The sequence below is a fragment of the Plecotus auritus genome (genome assembly GCF_963455305.1).
Source record: "Plecotus auritus genome assembly, chromosome: X".
NCBI lineage: Eukaryota > Metazoa > Chordata > Mammalia > Chiroptera > Vespertilionidae > Plecotus > Plecotus auritus.
The window spans coordinates 109,301,234-109,317,460 of record NC_137784.1 but is presented as its reverse complement, the minus strand read 5'-3'; the positions used below and the strand labels follow the sequence as shown (position 1 = coordinate 109,317,460).

The 16,227-nt window shown below is 36.7% G+C and overlaps 1 protein-coding gene across 4 annotated transcripts in view; it reads left to right on the top strand.

Moving 5' to 3' along the window:
- The window catches only part of ENOX2 (ecto-NOX disulfide-thiol exchanger 2), a 330,767-nt gene that overhangs the window by 230,540 nt on the left and 84,000 nt on the right, over positions 1–16,227 (top strand). For all 4 annotated transcript variants that reach the window (XM_080653885.1, XM_080653884.1, XM_080653886.1 and 1 more), the window contains one exon: positions 15,586–15,720. In XM_080653885.1, coding sequence (XP_080510011.1) covers positions 15,624–15,720 — 97 coding nt within the window. In that variant the 5' untranslated portion in view covers positions 15,586–15,623. The remainder of the gene's footprint in view (positions 1–15,585; positions 15,721–16,227) is intronic.

Below are 16,227 nucleotides of genomic sequence, written 5' to 3'. Positions count from 1 at the left end.
GAAGAAAACCACCAAAAGAGATTTTATCTTAATACAACAGAGTAGTATTCCATTCTGAATAGCTTGGCAACTGCTTCTGGGATGAAGAATGTCTATGCAGGACTTTCTTATATATTCATATATTTATTCATTCATTTGTTTAAAATAGTTTATTGAACATCTCCATGTCAGACATGGGTGTCTAGATACTATGAATAACAAGGAGAAATAAGGGATTCCAGAGTCTAGGGGGATATTTAGATATAGAAAGAGGTGATAAAAGTATAACATGGTAAGGATTTTAATAGTATGTGCTCAGTGAGCTAGGAGAACAGAGAAAATAAAGGGGCTCTTTGGGAGGGAATTCACTGTAACAGATAACACTGGTCATTGGCATCAGAGCTGCCTGGGTTCATATTTCTATTCTACCACTTTTAGCTGTGTGATATTGAGCTGATTACTTAAACTCTGTGCCTCAGTTTCATATCCATATGATGAATTATAATTCATGTATATACTGTGTCTTTCAGTAGACTTTAAGCCCTTTAAGGGCTGGGACCACTTCATTGTCATCATCCTAACTATTACCATGTTATTATTACCACTTAACAAGGGCTCAGTGTGAGCCAGGAGCCATGCTAAATTGTTTTCCCACATTATCTAATTTAATCTACAACAAACCTACCAGGTAGATATTATCATTTTCCTAACTTTTTCATTTACCTTTTTTTCTTATCAAACCCAGTTATTTACTCAGAGCACTTATCATAATATGTATTTTGTTTATATTCATTTGTATTTTAATGTCTCCCTCCTGCACTGGAATATAGCTTGGTAAGACCAAAGATGAAACCTGGTTGACACGCCATAATGTTTTCATCAACTAGAATGGTGTCTGACACATAGAGAATATTCAACTAATGAACAGTAAATATGAAAAGAAGGCTGGAACGCAGACCAACAAAAAGAGAAGAAAAGAAAAAAGAGAAAGAGAATGAGCACATTATAGTAGTAGAGCTAGATTCTAGTCCAGAGCCATCGGACTCCCAAATCCATGTTCTTCATCACTACCCAGGATTGCTTCCTGCTCTTAGCAGACTTTCAGTAGATGCTTGTTGACAAAATCCTCTCTCAACTTTGTACAATACTATGTAACAAAATTACAAGAAGCATAAAAACCAATGGATATAACCCTGGACAGAAGAAAGAGAATTATAAAGAGTAAATTGCTGGAGAAGTAGAGCTTTTGTCTTAATAAAGAATATAGTTGGTGAGATGATACCAACATACTAAACTTGTTTCTTTTTTCAACTTTATTTTTATTGTTGACATTATTAAAGATGTCCCCATTTTCCCCTCCTTTACCCATATCCACCTGGCCCTCACCTCCCCTTTCTCTCTGTTTATCACCACAATGTCGTCTGTGTCTATGGGATATGCATATATCTTCTTTGGCTAATCCCTTCATATTCTTTCATCCACTTCCCCCCCTCCACCTTCTCCTCTGAGAACTGTCAGTCTGTTCTATGAATCCATGCCTCTAGTCCCATTTTGTTTGCAAGTTTATTTTGTTCATTAGATTCCACATAAAAGTGAGATCATATGGTATTTGTCTTTCTCTGAATGGCTTATTTCACTTAGCATAATAATATCCAGGTCCATCTGCACTGTCACAAAAGGTAAGATTTCCTTCTTTTTTATGGCCACATAGTATTCTATCATGTAAGTGTATTACAACTTTTTTATCAACTCATGTAATGATGAGCACTTGGACAGTTTCTAGATCTTGGCTATTGTAAATGACACTGCTATGAACAAGGATGCATATATTCTTCCAAATTGGTGTTTCAGGATTCTTAGGATATAGTCCCAGAAATGGGATCGTTAGGTCAAAAGGCAATTCCATTTTTAATTTTTTGAGGAAACTCCAAGTAGAGTTTCCCATAATAACTATACCAGTCTGTATTCCCACCAAGAGTGTACTAGTTTTCCCTTTTTTTTACATCCTTGCCAGCACTTGTTTGTTAATTTATTGATGGTAGCCATTCTGGCCAGTGTGAGGTGATATATCATTGTGGTTTTAATTTATATCTCATTGATAATTAGTGATGTTGAACATTTTCTCATATGTCTATTGTCCATCTTTATGTCCTCTTTGGAGAAGCGTCTATTCAGGTCATTTGCCCATTTTTTAATTGGATTGTTTGTCTCCCTTTTATTGAGTTGTATGAGTTCTTTATATATTTTGGAAATTAACCTTTTATCAGATGTTTCATTGGCAAATATGTCCTCCCATACAGTGGGTTCCCTTTTCATTTTGTGTTGTTTTCTTTTGCTGTGCAGAACCTTTGGGTTTGATGTAGTCCCATTTGTTTATTTGTTCCTTGGTTTCCGTTGCCCTAGGAGACATATAGGCAAAAATATTGTTGCAAGAGATGTCTAAGATTTTACTGCCTATATTTTCTTCTGGGATTTTTATGGTTTCACTGCTTACATTTAAATCTTTTATACATTTTGAGTTTGTTTTCATGTATAGTGTTAGTTGGTGGTCTAGTCCCATTTTTTTGCATGTACCAGTCCAATTTTCCCAACACCATTTATTGAAAAGACTGTCTTTATTCCATTGTATCCTCTTGCCACCTTTGTCAAATATCAATTGACCATATAGGTGTGGATTTATTTCTGGAGTCTCTTTTCTGTTGCAATGATCTATTTGTTCTTATGCCAGTGCAAGTCTGTTTTGATTATAGTGGCTTTGTAGTATAGTTTGATACCAGGTATTCTGATACCTCCAACTTTGTTCTTCTTTCTCAATATTGCTGAGGTTATTCAGACTCTTTTTGGTTTCTTATAAATTTTTGAAATATTCATTCTAGGTCTGTGAAATGTGCTATGGTATTTTAATAGGAATTCTGTTGAATCTATAGATTACTTTTCAGTAGTATGGACATTTTAATGATTTAATTCTTCTAAATCATTAACATGGTATATGCTTCCACTTATTTGTATCTTCTTCAGTTTCTTTCTCCAATGTCCTATAGTTTTCTGAGTACAGGTCTTTTACCTCCTTGGTTAAATTTATTCCTATATACCTTTTTTTTCTTGCAATAGTAAAAGGAATTGTTCTCTTAATTTCTCTTTCCGTTTTTCATTATTGGTGTATAGAAATGCCACTGAATATTAATTTTGTATCCTGCTACTTTGCCAAATTCATTTATTAGATCTACCGTGTTTCCCCGAAAATAAGACAGTGCCTTATATTAATTTTTGCCCCCAAAGACACGCTAGGTCTTATTTTCAGGGGATGTCTTATTTTTCCATGAAGAAGAATACGGTACACATTTATTGTTAAATGAAAATAAAGGAAATTTATTACCTGTATACGGTACGGTAGTACGGTAGTTGTCAACACAAACCAGACAAACTGTGAATCCTACAGTATCAAGAATTTACTCATTTATTCAATGACAATCATGTCATCATCTTCTGGAACATCATCATAACAATCCAATTCCTGAATTTCCTGGTGAATTTCCTGTGACTCCATTTCTTTCAGAATCAGTGGACCAAATCTCTCATGTTTAGCAATAGCACTGTCTTTAAATGAGTACTTCTTGTCAAGGTAGCCTGCTTGCAGTGCATTTGCAATGCAACTGTCAGTGATTTTCTCCCATGAATTCTTCACCCAAGTCATAACTTCTTGCAGTTTAGGTTTTACAAAGTTTCCACGCTGATTTCTCTCCATTCTATTTTCAATGTAGTCATTAATTTCCATGCGCGAATTTTCTTTGAATGGCTTGTTTATTGCAATATCAAGAGTCTGGAGATAGGCCGTCATTCCTGCGGGAATCATTATCTGATCTATTTTTCTTTCGTGAAGAAATGTCTTCATGTCTTTAGCACGGTGAGTGCTGGCTGCATCCCAGGCTAGCAGACCTCTTTGGCTCCCTCGCATAACAAGCGGCAGCATTAAATCGACCCACTTCCTTATAACTGCTTGTGTGGCCCAGGCTTTTTCAGTTTCAAGAATAAAAACGCCCAAAACACGTTCAATCTTTTCCTTCCTGCCCTTAGAAATGATTAAAGGTGGGATTTTAGTGCCATCCAGACGAATTGCCAAAATACAGGAAACACGTGCACTTTCGTAAGTAGTGGAGGGAATGTACACTAAGGAGGCACCCCGCTGTTCAATTGTTGTTTGAGATGATTGGACCATAAACACTGCAGTTTCATCCATAGCAATCATGTTGGAAAGATTGTATTTAGAGAAGTCAGCATCATCAATAAAGGACTTGAATGCAAGTGCTCGCTTAATAACTTGAGTATCTTCCAACCTAAACAATGTTGTAGATCTTCTTAAAGACAGTTCACTTCGCTGAAGGAAATTATCCAGCCAGTGTTGTGATGCTTTGAAGTCTTCGGGGGCTATGTCAAACTGTGGTGCCATTGCAAGGGAAAATTCTTGAATCTGAGCCCTATTTACAACCAAAGCCTTTGCTCTCCTGTCAACAACCCATTCACAGATCAGGTCTTCCAGCTCGGAAAATAATGGTTGCCGACCTGATCCACACTTGCGCTTTTTAGCATTTCCCTTGTCCACTTGTTCAATGAGGTTACCATACTCTGCTCGCCATTTTCAGACCAATCGGATACTCAACATCTTCTCTTTGCAGAAAGCAGTAAGATTTTGGCCCCAAGAGTCTTCCACGATTCCTTCTTGTACTCAACGGAGTAGCTTTTTCTTTTTGCACTCATTTCTAGGGGTAAAAAAAAAAAAGGAATTGGGGTATCAAGGTGGGGGGAGGGGGATCACTCAAAATGACATGGGGGATCAGAGTGGGAATCAAAATGGCACAGGAGAATCAGAGGGGGGATTACCATTTTAGTAACCCCTTTTGATCCTCCTGTGTCATTTTGATTGCCCCCTCTGATCCTCCTGTGTCATTTTAAGTGATCCCCCTCCCCCCACCCCTGTGCCACTGAACACCTTCACCAGACATCCCCCTACCCCTTTATCAGACATTTACCCCCTGGGGCCTGCCTGGGGACTGTCACTGGGCTTGCTGGGGTCTGGATCTGGGCTGGAGCAGGGTCTGCCACTGACTGAGAACCTTCAGTCATCATGAAAGCAGCCGCGAGCATCAGGTAGTGTCACCAGAGACAGACCAGCATTCACCACCTTCGCCTCGTCCCGTCCGCTCTAATCCTCCTGTTCTTCTACACGCACCTGCGAAAGTCTCCTCCTCTCTCCCACCCCACGCTCACCGCTCACTCCGACCTCCGCTCCGCCTCCACACAGCAGTGACATCAGGACTCCGCGTAACGTCACTGGTTGCTAGACGCCAGTCGGGGCGGCTCTAGCGACCAGTTTACGGTAAATTAATTTTCATTCTGAGACAGATCCTGGGGGCCTTATTTTCGGGGGATGCCTTATATTTCGCTCAGAAGGAAACCTGTGATTAGGTCTTATTTTCGGAGGATGTTTTATTTTCGGGGAAGCACGGTAGTAGCTTTTTGGTGGAAACTTATAGGGTTTTTTATGTACAATATCATGTAATGACAGTTTTACTTCCTCCTTTCCAATTCGAATGCCTTTTGTTTCTTCTTCTTGTCTGATTACTATGGCTAGAACTTCCAGTACTATGTTGACTAAGAGTGGTGAAAATGGACAACCCTGTCATGTTCCTGATATTAAGAGAAATGCTTTTAGTTTTTGCCCATTGAGTATTATATTGGCTATAGATTTTTCTTACATGGCCTTCATTATGTTGAAGTATGTTCCATCTATTCTCATTTATCTGAGAATTTTTATCATAAATGGGTGCTAGATTTTATCACATGTTTTTTTGACATCTATTGATATGATCATGTGGTTTTTATCCTTCATTTTATATGATATATCATGTTTATTGATTTGTGGATATTGTACCAACCTTGCCTCCCTGGAATAAATCTTACTTGAACATGGAGTATGATCTTCATAATGTATTGCTGGATCATGTTAGTTAATATTTTGTTGAGTATTTTAGCATGTATGTTCAGGGATATTGGCTTATAATTTTCTTTCTTTGTAGTGTCTTTATCTGGTTTTGGAATTAGGATAATGCTGGCCTGGTAGAATGAGCTTGGGTGTTTTTACTCCTCTTGAATGTTTTGGAGTAGTTTGATGATAGGTGATAGTTCATCTTTGAAAGATTGAAAAAATTTGACTGTGAAGCCATCCAGCCCAAGATTGGTATTTGTTTGGATTTTTATTTTATTACTGCTTCAGTTTCACTTGTAATCTGTCTATTCAGATTATCTGATTTTTCCTGATTCCGTTTTGGAATATTGTATGTTTCTAGGAATGTTTCCATTTGGTCCAAATTCTCCAATTTATTGGCATATAGTTGTTCATAATATTTTTTTACAATCCTTTGTATTTCTTCGGTGTCAGTTGTTACTTCTCTTTCTGATTTTACTTATTTGAGTCCTCTCTTTTTTCATGATGAGTCTGATTAAGTGTTTATCAATCTTGCTTATCTTTTCAAAGAACCAGCTCTTGGTTTCATTGATCCTTTGTATTGTTTTTTTTTACTCTATTTCATTTATTTCTACTGTGATCTTTATTATTTCCTTCCTTCTACTCACTTTGGGCTTTGTTGTGTTTTTTGTTTGTTTGTTTTTTGAGGGTTTTTTTTCTGTTCCTTCAAGTGTAAAGTTAGTTTTTTTAATTTCTTATTGTTTCTTGAGGCCTGTAATGCTATGAATTTCCCTCTTAGGACTGCTTTCATTAGTCCCATAGATTTTGTGTTATTTTGTTCTCATTTTCATATGTTTCCAGGTAATTTTTTATTTCTTCCTTGATTTCATTGTTAACCCTTTCATTGTTTAGTAATATGAATTTAGCCTCTATGATTTTGTGTGTTTTTCCTTTTATTCTTATGTTTGATTTCTAGTTTCATGCCATTATGATCAGAGAAGATGCTTGATATGATTTTAATCTTCTTAAATTTATTGAGACTTATTTTGTGTTCTAACGTGATCTATCCTAGAAAATGTTCCATGTATGCTTGAAAATAATGTATATTCTGCTGCTTTGGTGTGAAATGTTCTGAAGATATCAATTAAATCCATCTAATCTAGTGTGTCATTTAAGGCCATCATTTGTTTCCTTGTTGATTTTCTGTCTGGAAAATCTATCCATTGATGTAAATGGGATGTCAAAATCCTATACTATGACTGTATTACTCTCAATCTCTCCTTTTATGTCCATCAAGATTGCTTTACATATTGAGGTGCTCTTATGTTGGGTCCATAAATACTTACCAGAATTATATTGCTCCTTTTATGATTGTGCAGTGTTCTTCATTGTCTCTTAATATAACCTTTGTTTTATTTTGTCAGATACAAGTATTTCTACCCCAATTTTTTATTTCATTTCCATTTCCATGAAATATTTTTTCCATTCCTTTACTTTCAGTCTATGTATATCTTTCATTCTGAGGTGGGTCTCTTGTAGACAGCATATATATAGGTCTTGCTTTCTTATCCATTCAGCTAGCCTATGTCTTTTAATTGGAGCACTTAAGGTATTTACATTTAAAGTAGTTACTGATAGGTTTGTATTTATTGCCATTTTATTCTTTTAACTCTTTTCCTCTGTTTCTTCTACTACTACTACTTTTAAAGCAGACCCTTTAACATTTTTTTGTAATAGTGTTTTGCTGGTAACAAACTTCTTTGGCTTTTTCTTCTCTGGGAAGTTCTTCATTTCTCCTTCAATTTTAAATGATAGCCTTGCTGGGTAAAGTAGTCTTGGTTGTAGGTCCTTGCTTTTCATCACTTTGAACATTTCATGCCAATTCATTTTGGCCTGAAATGTTTCTGTTGAGAAGTCACCTGACTGTAAAGTCAGAGCTTTTTTGTAGGTAGAATCAAACCTCAGTTCTGCAACATCTCCCATTCAAACAGTTCTGGTCTTGACCAAGTTTTTCATGGGGAAAAATGGTTGTTGAACAAAACTTCAGTTCTCAATCTGACAAACCTTTCATGCTGATACCCGTATTATCAGTGACGTATCTGTCAGGTGACAAACAAAGGAATGAATGCCTGAGTATGAGTTCGTTTACCTCTAAACCTCATGTTGTTAATATCTCAGGAAATTGTGTTGTGAATATTTTCCTTTTTTTTTGCTTTTGTTGCTGCTTATTATTATAAATATGTATAGTAAGTCACTATGTGTCCTAAGGAAGTTGGTGATAGCAGCAAAGAGAAAAGGAAAGTTGTGAGAACAATGATAGAAAAAAAATAAATAATTGCCAAGTATGATTGAATTGTTCACGTGTCTGCTCTGGATACTGAGTATGGCATGGCAAAATTGATGATTAGCACAATTTTAAAATATAAAGAGACCATCAAAAATGCCTATGCTGCTAAGGGTCTGAAAGAGCTCACAAAACAATTATCACAAGCAATTGAAGAGATAGAAAAATTGTTGATTTGGATCAGTGAAAAACAGCTGATGATAGCATTTCAGAGGCAATGATATGTGAAAAAGCGAAGGTGTTGCATGCTGGCCTCCTGAATGACACCCCTGGAATGTGTGCTGAAAGTGATTTGTTTAAGGCTAGTAGAGGGTGGTTCTATAAATTTAAGAAAAGGAATGGCATTCATAATGTAATGAAGCATAGGGATGATGCCAGTTCTAACAAGTACTTGCTGATTATTTTGTTATAGAATGTCAAGACTACATAGAAGCCAAGGGATTTTTTCCCCCCAACAAGTGTTCAATTGTGATGAGTAAGACATCTTCTGGAAGAAAATGCCAAAGAGGTCCTATGTCACACAGGAGGAGAAGTCATTGCCAGGATACAAGCCAGTGAAGGACAGGTTGATGTCACTGTTGTGTGGAAATGCGAGTGGGGACTTTAAATTGAATCTTCTACTCGTCTACCATTCTGAAAACCCACAACTTTTCAAGAAAAATAATATCTTGGAACAAGTTGAATATGATTTGAAGGGCTAATATCAAAACTTGGGTAGCTAGGCAATGTTTTATTGAAGTATTTGCCCAAGTATGAAGAAATACTTCCGGGAAAAACAATTGCCAGTCAGGGCACTTCTTGTAATGGACACTGCTCCTGCCCACCTCTAGGCTTGGAAGCCGAGTTGGTGGAGGAGTATAGCTTCATCACTGTTAGGTTCTTACCACCTAACACAACTCCTGTCATCCAGCCCATGGACCAGCAGGTCATTTCTAATTTTAAGAATATCTACAAAAAAAGAGGTGTTTTGAGGTGATCTCTGAAACTAATTTAACTCTCAGGGAGTTCTGGAAGGAACATTTAAATATCCTCACTTGTTTGAGAATCATAGTCAAAGCATGGGGGATGTGTCTTCCAGGACCATGCATTTAGCCTCAAAGAAATTGTGACCTGAGTCTGTGGCTGAAAGAGACTTTGAGGGCTTTGAGGATGAGCCTGTGTCTGATGTGGAGGATATTGTGTTTCTGTGCAAGTTTAGGTGCTTGGAGGTGGATGATGATGATGTGGAGGAATTGGTGGAGGACCAAAATACTGAACTGACCACCACGGAACTCTAAGACCTTCAGTGGGAGCAACAACAGATGGCAGCTGAGGAGCTCTCTTCAGAGGAGGAGGAGGAAAGGGAGGATATTCCTACTTTACTAATCAAAGAAATGCACGGGAAATGAGGAGAGATGCAAAGTTTTGTTGAGAAATATCACCTTGACAAAGAAGCAGCAAACTGTGTGATAAACTTGTTCAATGACAATGCAGTGTTTCATTTCAGGCAAGTGTTAAAACACAGGCAAAACAAACATCAATGGATAGGTTTTTAGTGAGACAGAAGCCTAGTGAACCTGAAACAAGTTCTAGTGCTGCACAGACAAAAGAGAAATAACCCCAGAATATCAGCTACCTGACGTTTTTATGGAAGAGGACTCCCCTTCAAACAATAACATCCTTCCATCCCTCTACCCCTTCTCTCCACAACCAGTCATCAGTAGTTCTCAACATTAAAGATAAGCTTTAGTATGTACATAAATTTTCATTTTTTTACTGTTCATTTCCTTTTTGTTAAATTTTCATTTACATTTCATGTCCATTTGTTTTTAAAGTATTTATATATAGATTAAACAGTACATTAAATGTGTACTGTAAATAAGAAAGGTTAAAACAGGGAATCATTTGTGGGTCTGGAACAGATTAATTCAATGTGCATTTTTTCCTAATGGGGGAAAAATAATTCAGTTTTCAAACAAATCACTTCTTAAACAGCCTTCCAGAATGAATTAAGTTCGAGAACTGAGGTTCCACTATAATTTGCTGCTTTTTTATTGCTGCTTTTGAGATTCTCTCTTTGTTTTTAACTTTGCCACTTTAATTATGATGTGTCTTGGTGTGGGACTCTTTGAGTCTATCTTGTTTGGGACTCTGCGCTTCCTGGACTTGTATGTCTTTTTCCTTCACCAAGTTAGGAAAGTTTTCAGTCATTATTTCTTCAAATAAGTTCTTGATCCCTTGTTCTCTCTCTTCTCCTTCTGTTAACTATGTGGATATTGTTAAGCCTCATGTTGTCCCCAAATGCCCTTAAACTGTCCTCATTATTTTTCATCCTTTTTTTCTTTTTGCTGCACTAATTGGGTAGTTTTTTCCTACCTAGTCTTCCAAATCACTGATTAGATCCTCTGCTTCATCCAGCCTACTTTTCATTCCTTCATGTGCATTATTGTCACATATGGTGTTCTTCATTTTTGGCTGGTTCTTTTTCATTGTTTCCATGTAATTTTTCATGCTGTTGTAGTTCTCAGTAAGTTGCTTGAGCATCCTTATTACCATTAATTTGAACTGTATATCTGATAAATCACTTGCATCCATTTCATATAGCTCTTTTAGACTCTCCTTATGTCATTCTAGTCCACACCACCCTCTCTCTGCCAGAGTCCAGAGTGAGTGGCTGTGAAGGAGATTTTGCACATTGGCCCTTCAAGAGGATGCATGTGTCTCCAGTGGATTCCATGTCTCCTTAGTGGACAGAAACCCCTTTTTACAGATGGATGTTATGTAGGCACCTCTTCCCAGCTCTGGTCCTCTTGCCTGGGGAGCCTGGCCTGGGGTTTAGGCTCCACACTTCTCAGAGGGAACCCTCCTGTAGGTGAGATATCCCTTTGGAACCTCAGCCCCTTCCCATGGAAGTGGGGCCAGCCCTTTTCACATCTCTGCCCTTCCTGCCAATCTCAATGTGTCTTCTTCTATAAATCCTTGGTTATAAAACTCCTCTTCAGCTAGTCTTTTTTTCTTAAATTTTTATTTATTGACTTGAGAGACAGAGAGGAGTAGAAACATCTAATCAATTTTTTGTTCCACTTATTTATGCATTCATTGGTTGCTTCTTGTATGTTCCCAGACTAGAGATCAGACCCACAACTTTGGCATATCAGGATGATGCTCTAACTGAGCTACCCAGCCACAGTTCAGCTGGTCTTTAGTTGGTTATTCAGGGTGATTGTTCTTTAATTTAGATGTATTTCCAATTTGGTCCTGGGAGAAATTGAATGTAAGATCCACCTACTCCTCCACTGCCTTGAAAATGACTGATTATTTTTAAAGGATTCATTTTACTTTTCAACCATTCTAAAATCAATACATTTTCATTTTTCCCCAGCCCCTAGGCAATTCCCAGGATATTGTTTAAATGTCTAAACGAAATAAAGAAAACTGTGTGTGTGTGTGTGTGTGTGTGTGTGTGTTTTCTTCAAGATCAAATAGTTTTGACAGTAATAGCCTAGTTAATCAGTTAAGCATAAACAATGCAGTGGAAGGGATTTAATAGTTATGGAGTGATACCAACATAAAATGGATGATCATTTCCACATCTTTTATTATTTTGGTGCTAATGAACTTTTGTTCCAAAGTGCCATATCTTCAGGCAACTTACCTAGAAGGCACTTATTCACAACCACTCTAGAACCTGTGATCTCTGGAGAAGTTGCCACACAAGTGAAATAAGAGAACCTGGATAGCAGGATATTTTCTTCAGACTTCAGTGAGTTATTTTGAAGACCATTTATCAACCACTAGCACTTGCCTTCTGAATATTCTTGGCTACTGACAATGAGTGTAAGGTTTGTGGGAATAAGAGAAATCCCTTCATTTAATGACATGGGAGTACTTTTATCAAACACTTAAATAAATTGCTAGATGTCCATTTTTAGTCTGGAAAGTGAATCAGGCCAGGACTTAACTTTTCCACCATTAAGTGATGATTCCAAACAGATGTTTATCATAGCATGTTTTGTTAGTGCAAATCTTAAGTCGAAATTGATGCCAGAGATGATCACCTGGGATTTCTCTTTGAAAGTAAAAATTTACAAGTTTGCTTATATGTATGACTATGTCTATGAAAAAAATAGCATAGTTAATTAGATTAAACTGAATTATTAGTTCGGTGAATCTATTCCTGATTATGACTCTAAGTAAATTCCTACCTGTAAATTCAGTTGTCCTAGAGAGAAAATCAGTTTAGCAATTATACCATTCCTTTTAAGACAATTTATCATTATAAAAAGGTACACAAATAATCAATGGGTTTTGTTGCATAGATTGCTTATTGTGCCCCAAATTAATGTAAGTTGATTTTCTTTATTCATTTATTCATTTGTTTCTTGAATACCTACTGTATACCAGGCACCGAACTAAGAAATGGGGGAACAAAAATGCCCAATACACAGTCCTTGATCTAAATAAAATCATAAACAAAAGAGAAGAACTAACAGTCAACACCACAGAAATACAAAGAATTACAAGGATCTAAAGGAGCATGCAGGTTAGCAGAAGAGAGACATGTATCCAATAACTACAATTCAAGGTAGTCGATGATAAATTTTCAGTTGTTCTTGCTTCCTGAAATGCTCTTCAACACTAATCCTCTATTCACTACCTGGAGGAAAATCCTATCGCTCCTTAAAGATTCATTCCAAATGATTCTTCGCCAGTCTAGGCTTTCCTGGCATTCCTCATCTACTCCACCCACCCACCTCCAATCCCAAACACATATATCCAAACCCATTCCAGCAGATTTAATTACTCCTCTGTTCCCAAAGCACTTTACTCATAGTTTTATTACAGCACTTACTCAATAATTTGTATTGGTTGTTTATATGTCATATCTCTCATTGTATTGTGAGTTCTTTAATAGTAGTTAATGAGGTTTGTTTGTTTGTTTTCATCTCTGTGTTCTTAGTCACTAGCACAGAAACTGGCATATTGTAAAATAAAAGTTTGGGGAGAAGTGAGAGAATAAGCAAGCAAATGAAAATCAGAGAGATATTTAATATTCATGGGTAGGAAGGCTCCATATAGGCAATATGTCAGTTCTTCCCAACTGATTTAATATAATTTTAATCAAAAGCCAAACAAGTTAATTTGTAGATATCAATAAATTGATTCTGAAATTTATATGGAGAGACAAAGGACCCAGGATGGCTAACACAGTATTGAAGGAGAAGAACAAACTTGGAAGACTAATACTACCCAACTTCAAAATTTACTACAAAGTTACACTTATCAAGACAGTGTGGTATTAGTGAAGAAATAAATGGGTCAATGGAACAAAATATAGCACCCAGAAATAAACCCCCATAAATACTCATCTGATCTTTGACAAAGGATCAAATGCAATACAGTTAAGCAAAAATAGTCTTTTCAACAAATAGTGCTGAACAACTGGACATCCACATGCAAAAAAATTAATTTAGACAAAGACCTTACACCCTTCACAAAAATTAACTCAAAGTGGATTGAAGACCTAAATGTAAAATACAAAATTATAAAACTCCCGGAAGATAACAGAGGAGAAAATCTAAGTGGCCATAGATATGGTGATGACTTTTTTGATACACCACCAAAGGTACAATCCATGGAAGAAATAATTGATAAGATGGACTTCATTAAAATTAAATATTTTTCTCCATGAAAAAGAATGAAAAAACAAGCCACAGAATGGGAGAAAATATTTGCAATATACACATCTGACAAAAGACTATTATCTAAATTATACAAAGAACTCTTAAAACTTAATGATAAAAAAAAAACAGCCTGATTAAAAACTGGCCAAAGACTTTATTTTTTAAAATATATTTTTATTTATTTCAGAGAGGAAGGAGAGGCAGAGAGAGAGATAGAAACATCAATGATGAGAAAGAATAATTGATCAGTTGCCTCCTGCATGCCCCACAGTGGGGGTCAAGCCTGCAACCCAGGCATGTGCCCTTGACCAGAATCGAACCCGGGACCCTTCAGTCCACAGGCCGACGCTCTATCCACTGAGCCAAACTGATAGGGTGTGGCCAAAGACTTTAATAGACACCTCACCAAAGAAGATATACAGATGGAAAATAAGCATATGAAAAGATGCTCCACATCATATGTCATCAGGGAAATACAAATTAAAACGAATTACCACTGCATACCTATAAGAATGTCCAAAATCCAGAACACTGACACTAAATACTGGTAAGAATATGGAGCAGCAGGAACCCTCATTCATTGCTGGTGGAAATGCAAAATGGTACAGCTACTTTGGAAGAAAGGCTGACAGTTTTTTATAAAACTAAGCATGCTCATACCATATGATCTAGTGATTGTGCTGCTTGGTACTTACCCAAAGGAGTTGAAAATTTATGCCCATCCAAAAATATGCACATAAATGTTTACAGCAGTTTTATTCATAATTTCCAAAAGTTGGAAGCAACCACAATGTTCTTCAGGAAATTAATGGATAAATAAAATATGATAATCCAGAAAATGGAATATTATTCAATGCTAAAAAGAAATGAGCTATCAAGCCATGAAAAGGCATGGAGGAATCTTAAATGTGTATTATTAAGTTGAAAAAAATCTATCTGGAAAGGCTATATACTGCACCATTCCAACAATATGACATTCTAGAAAAGGTAAAACTATGGGGACAGTGAAAAAGATCAGTGGTTGTCGGGGTGGGGAAGAATGAATAAGCAGAGGACTTTTAGGAAAGTGAAAATATTCTGTATTATACTTATAATGATGAACATTTGTCCAAACCCATAGAATGTACATCAGCGTGAACCCTATAGGGCTTTTGGGTAATTATGATGTGTCAATATAGGTTCATCGATTATAACCAGTGTACCACTCTGGTGGGGGATGTTAATAATGGGGACAGTTATATATATGTGGGGGCAGGGGTTATATGTGAAATCCCTGTACCTTTCCTTCAATTTTGCTGTGAACCTAAAACTGCTCTAAAAAAAGTCTTTATTTAAGAAAAAACAGGAGGGAAGAAGGAAAGAGAAAGAGGGATATAGGGAGTGAAGAGAGGAGCGGGGAGAGAGGAGAGAAAGAAACACACTAAAATGCCATCTGGTAAACTGTTTTCAGATTCTATGACTTCTGCCAGTTCAAGCTACATTGTTTTAACTCTTGTAAAGAGCTGGAATTAAGGCCTTACCCACCATTTGTCCATGATCAATTTCTGAAAACAGTTTTCCAGAGTGTACAGTGATAAAGTAATCTAGACAGTGAAACCGTAATACAACAAATTATTTTGCTTGTCATTTCTTTTTAGGTGATAATAGTAGAACTGTGAATGTGGATTCCACTGCAATGACGCTACCTATGTCTGATCCAACTGCGTGGGCCACAGCAATGAATAATCTTGGAATGGCACCACTGGGAATTGCTGGACAACCAATTTTACCTGGTATGCTATTTTAATCACCTCACAAGTATTTATTTTTATTGACCATGTGGTCATAAATATAACAGTATGACAATTTGTTTTGATGTTGACATTTACTAGATTCTGCCTAGAGTGTGCATTTTTTTGTAACATGAGCTTTATCAAGGCTGAGTGGCCAGTAGTTACTAGTGTACTCCCTGTTGCCCTATGAGCAAGTTGGGTGTATATCTGAGGCATGGCATGGTCATTGAACATTTAAACAACAGGATTTGGCAAGCGATTATGCAGCTTCTCTAAATTTATGGATTTCTTAGAGGAGGCAAATAAACATGGAGCTGGAATAAGAACTGACTGAGTCATCCCCAAAAATCTGAAATTCCTAAAGGGAAGGAAAGGAACATTTGGTAACTTTTCATATTTTTTAAACAAGTTAACCCATAAGAGAATGGTCATGGTGTCCCTAAATCTATCTTCATAAATATAAAATCAGAAAAAAATGCCCAGCACCTGAAGAGTTTATAGTTTAGA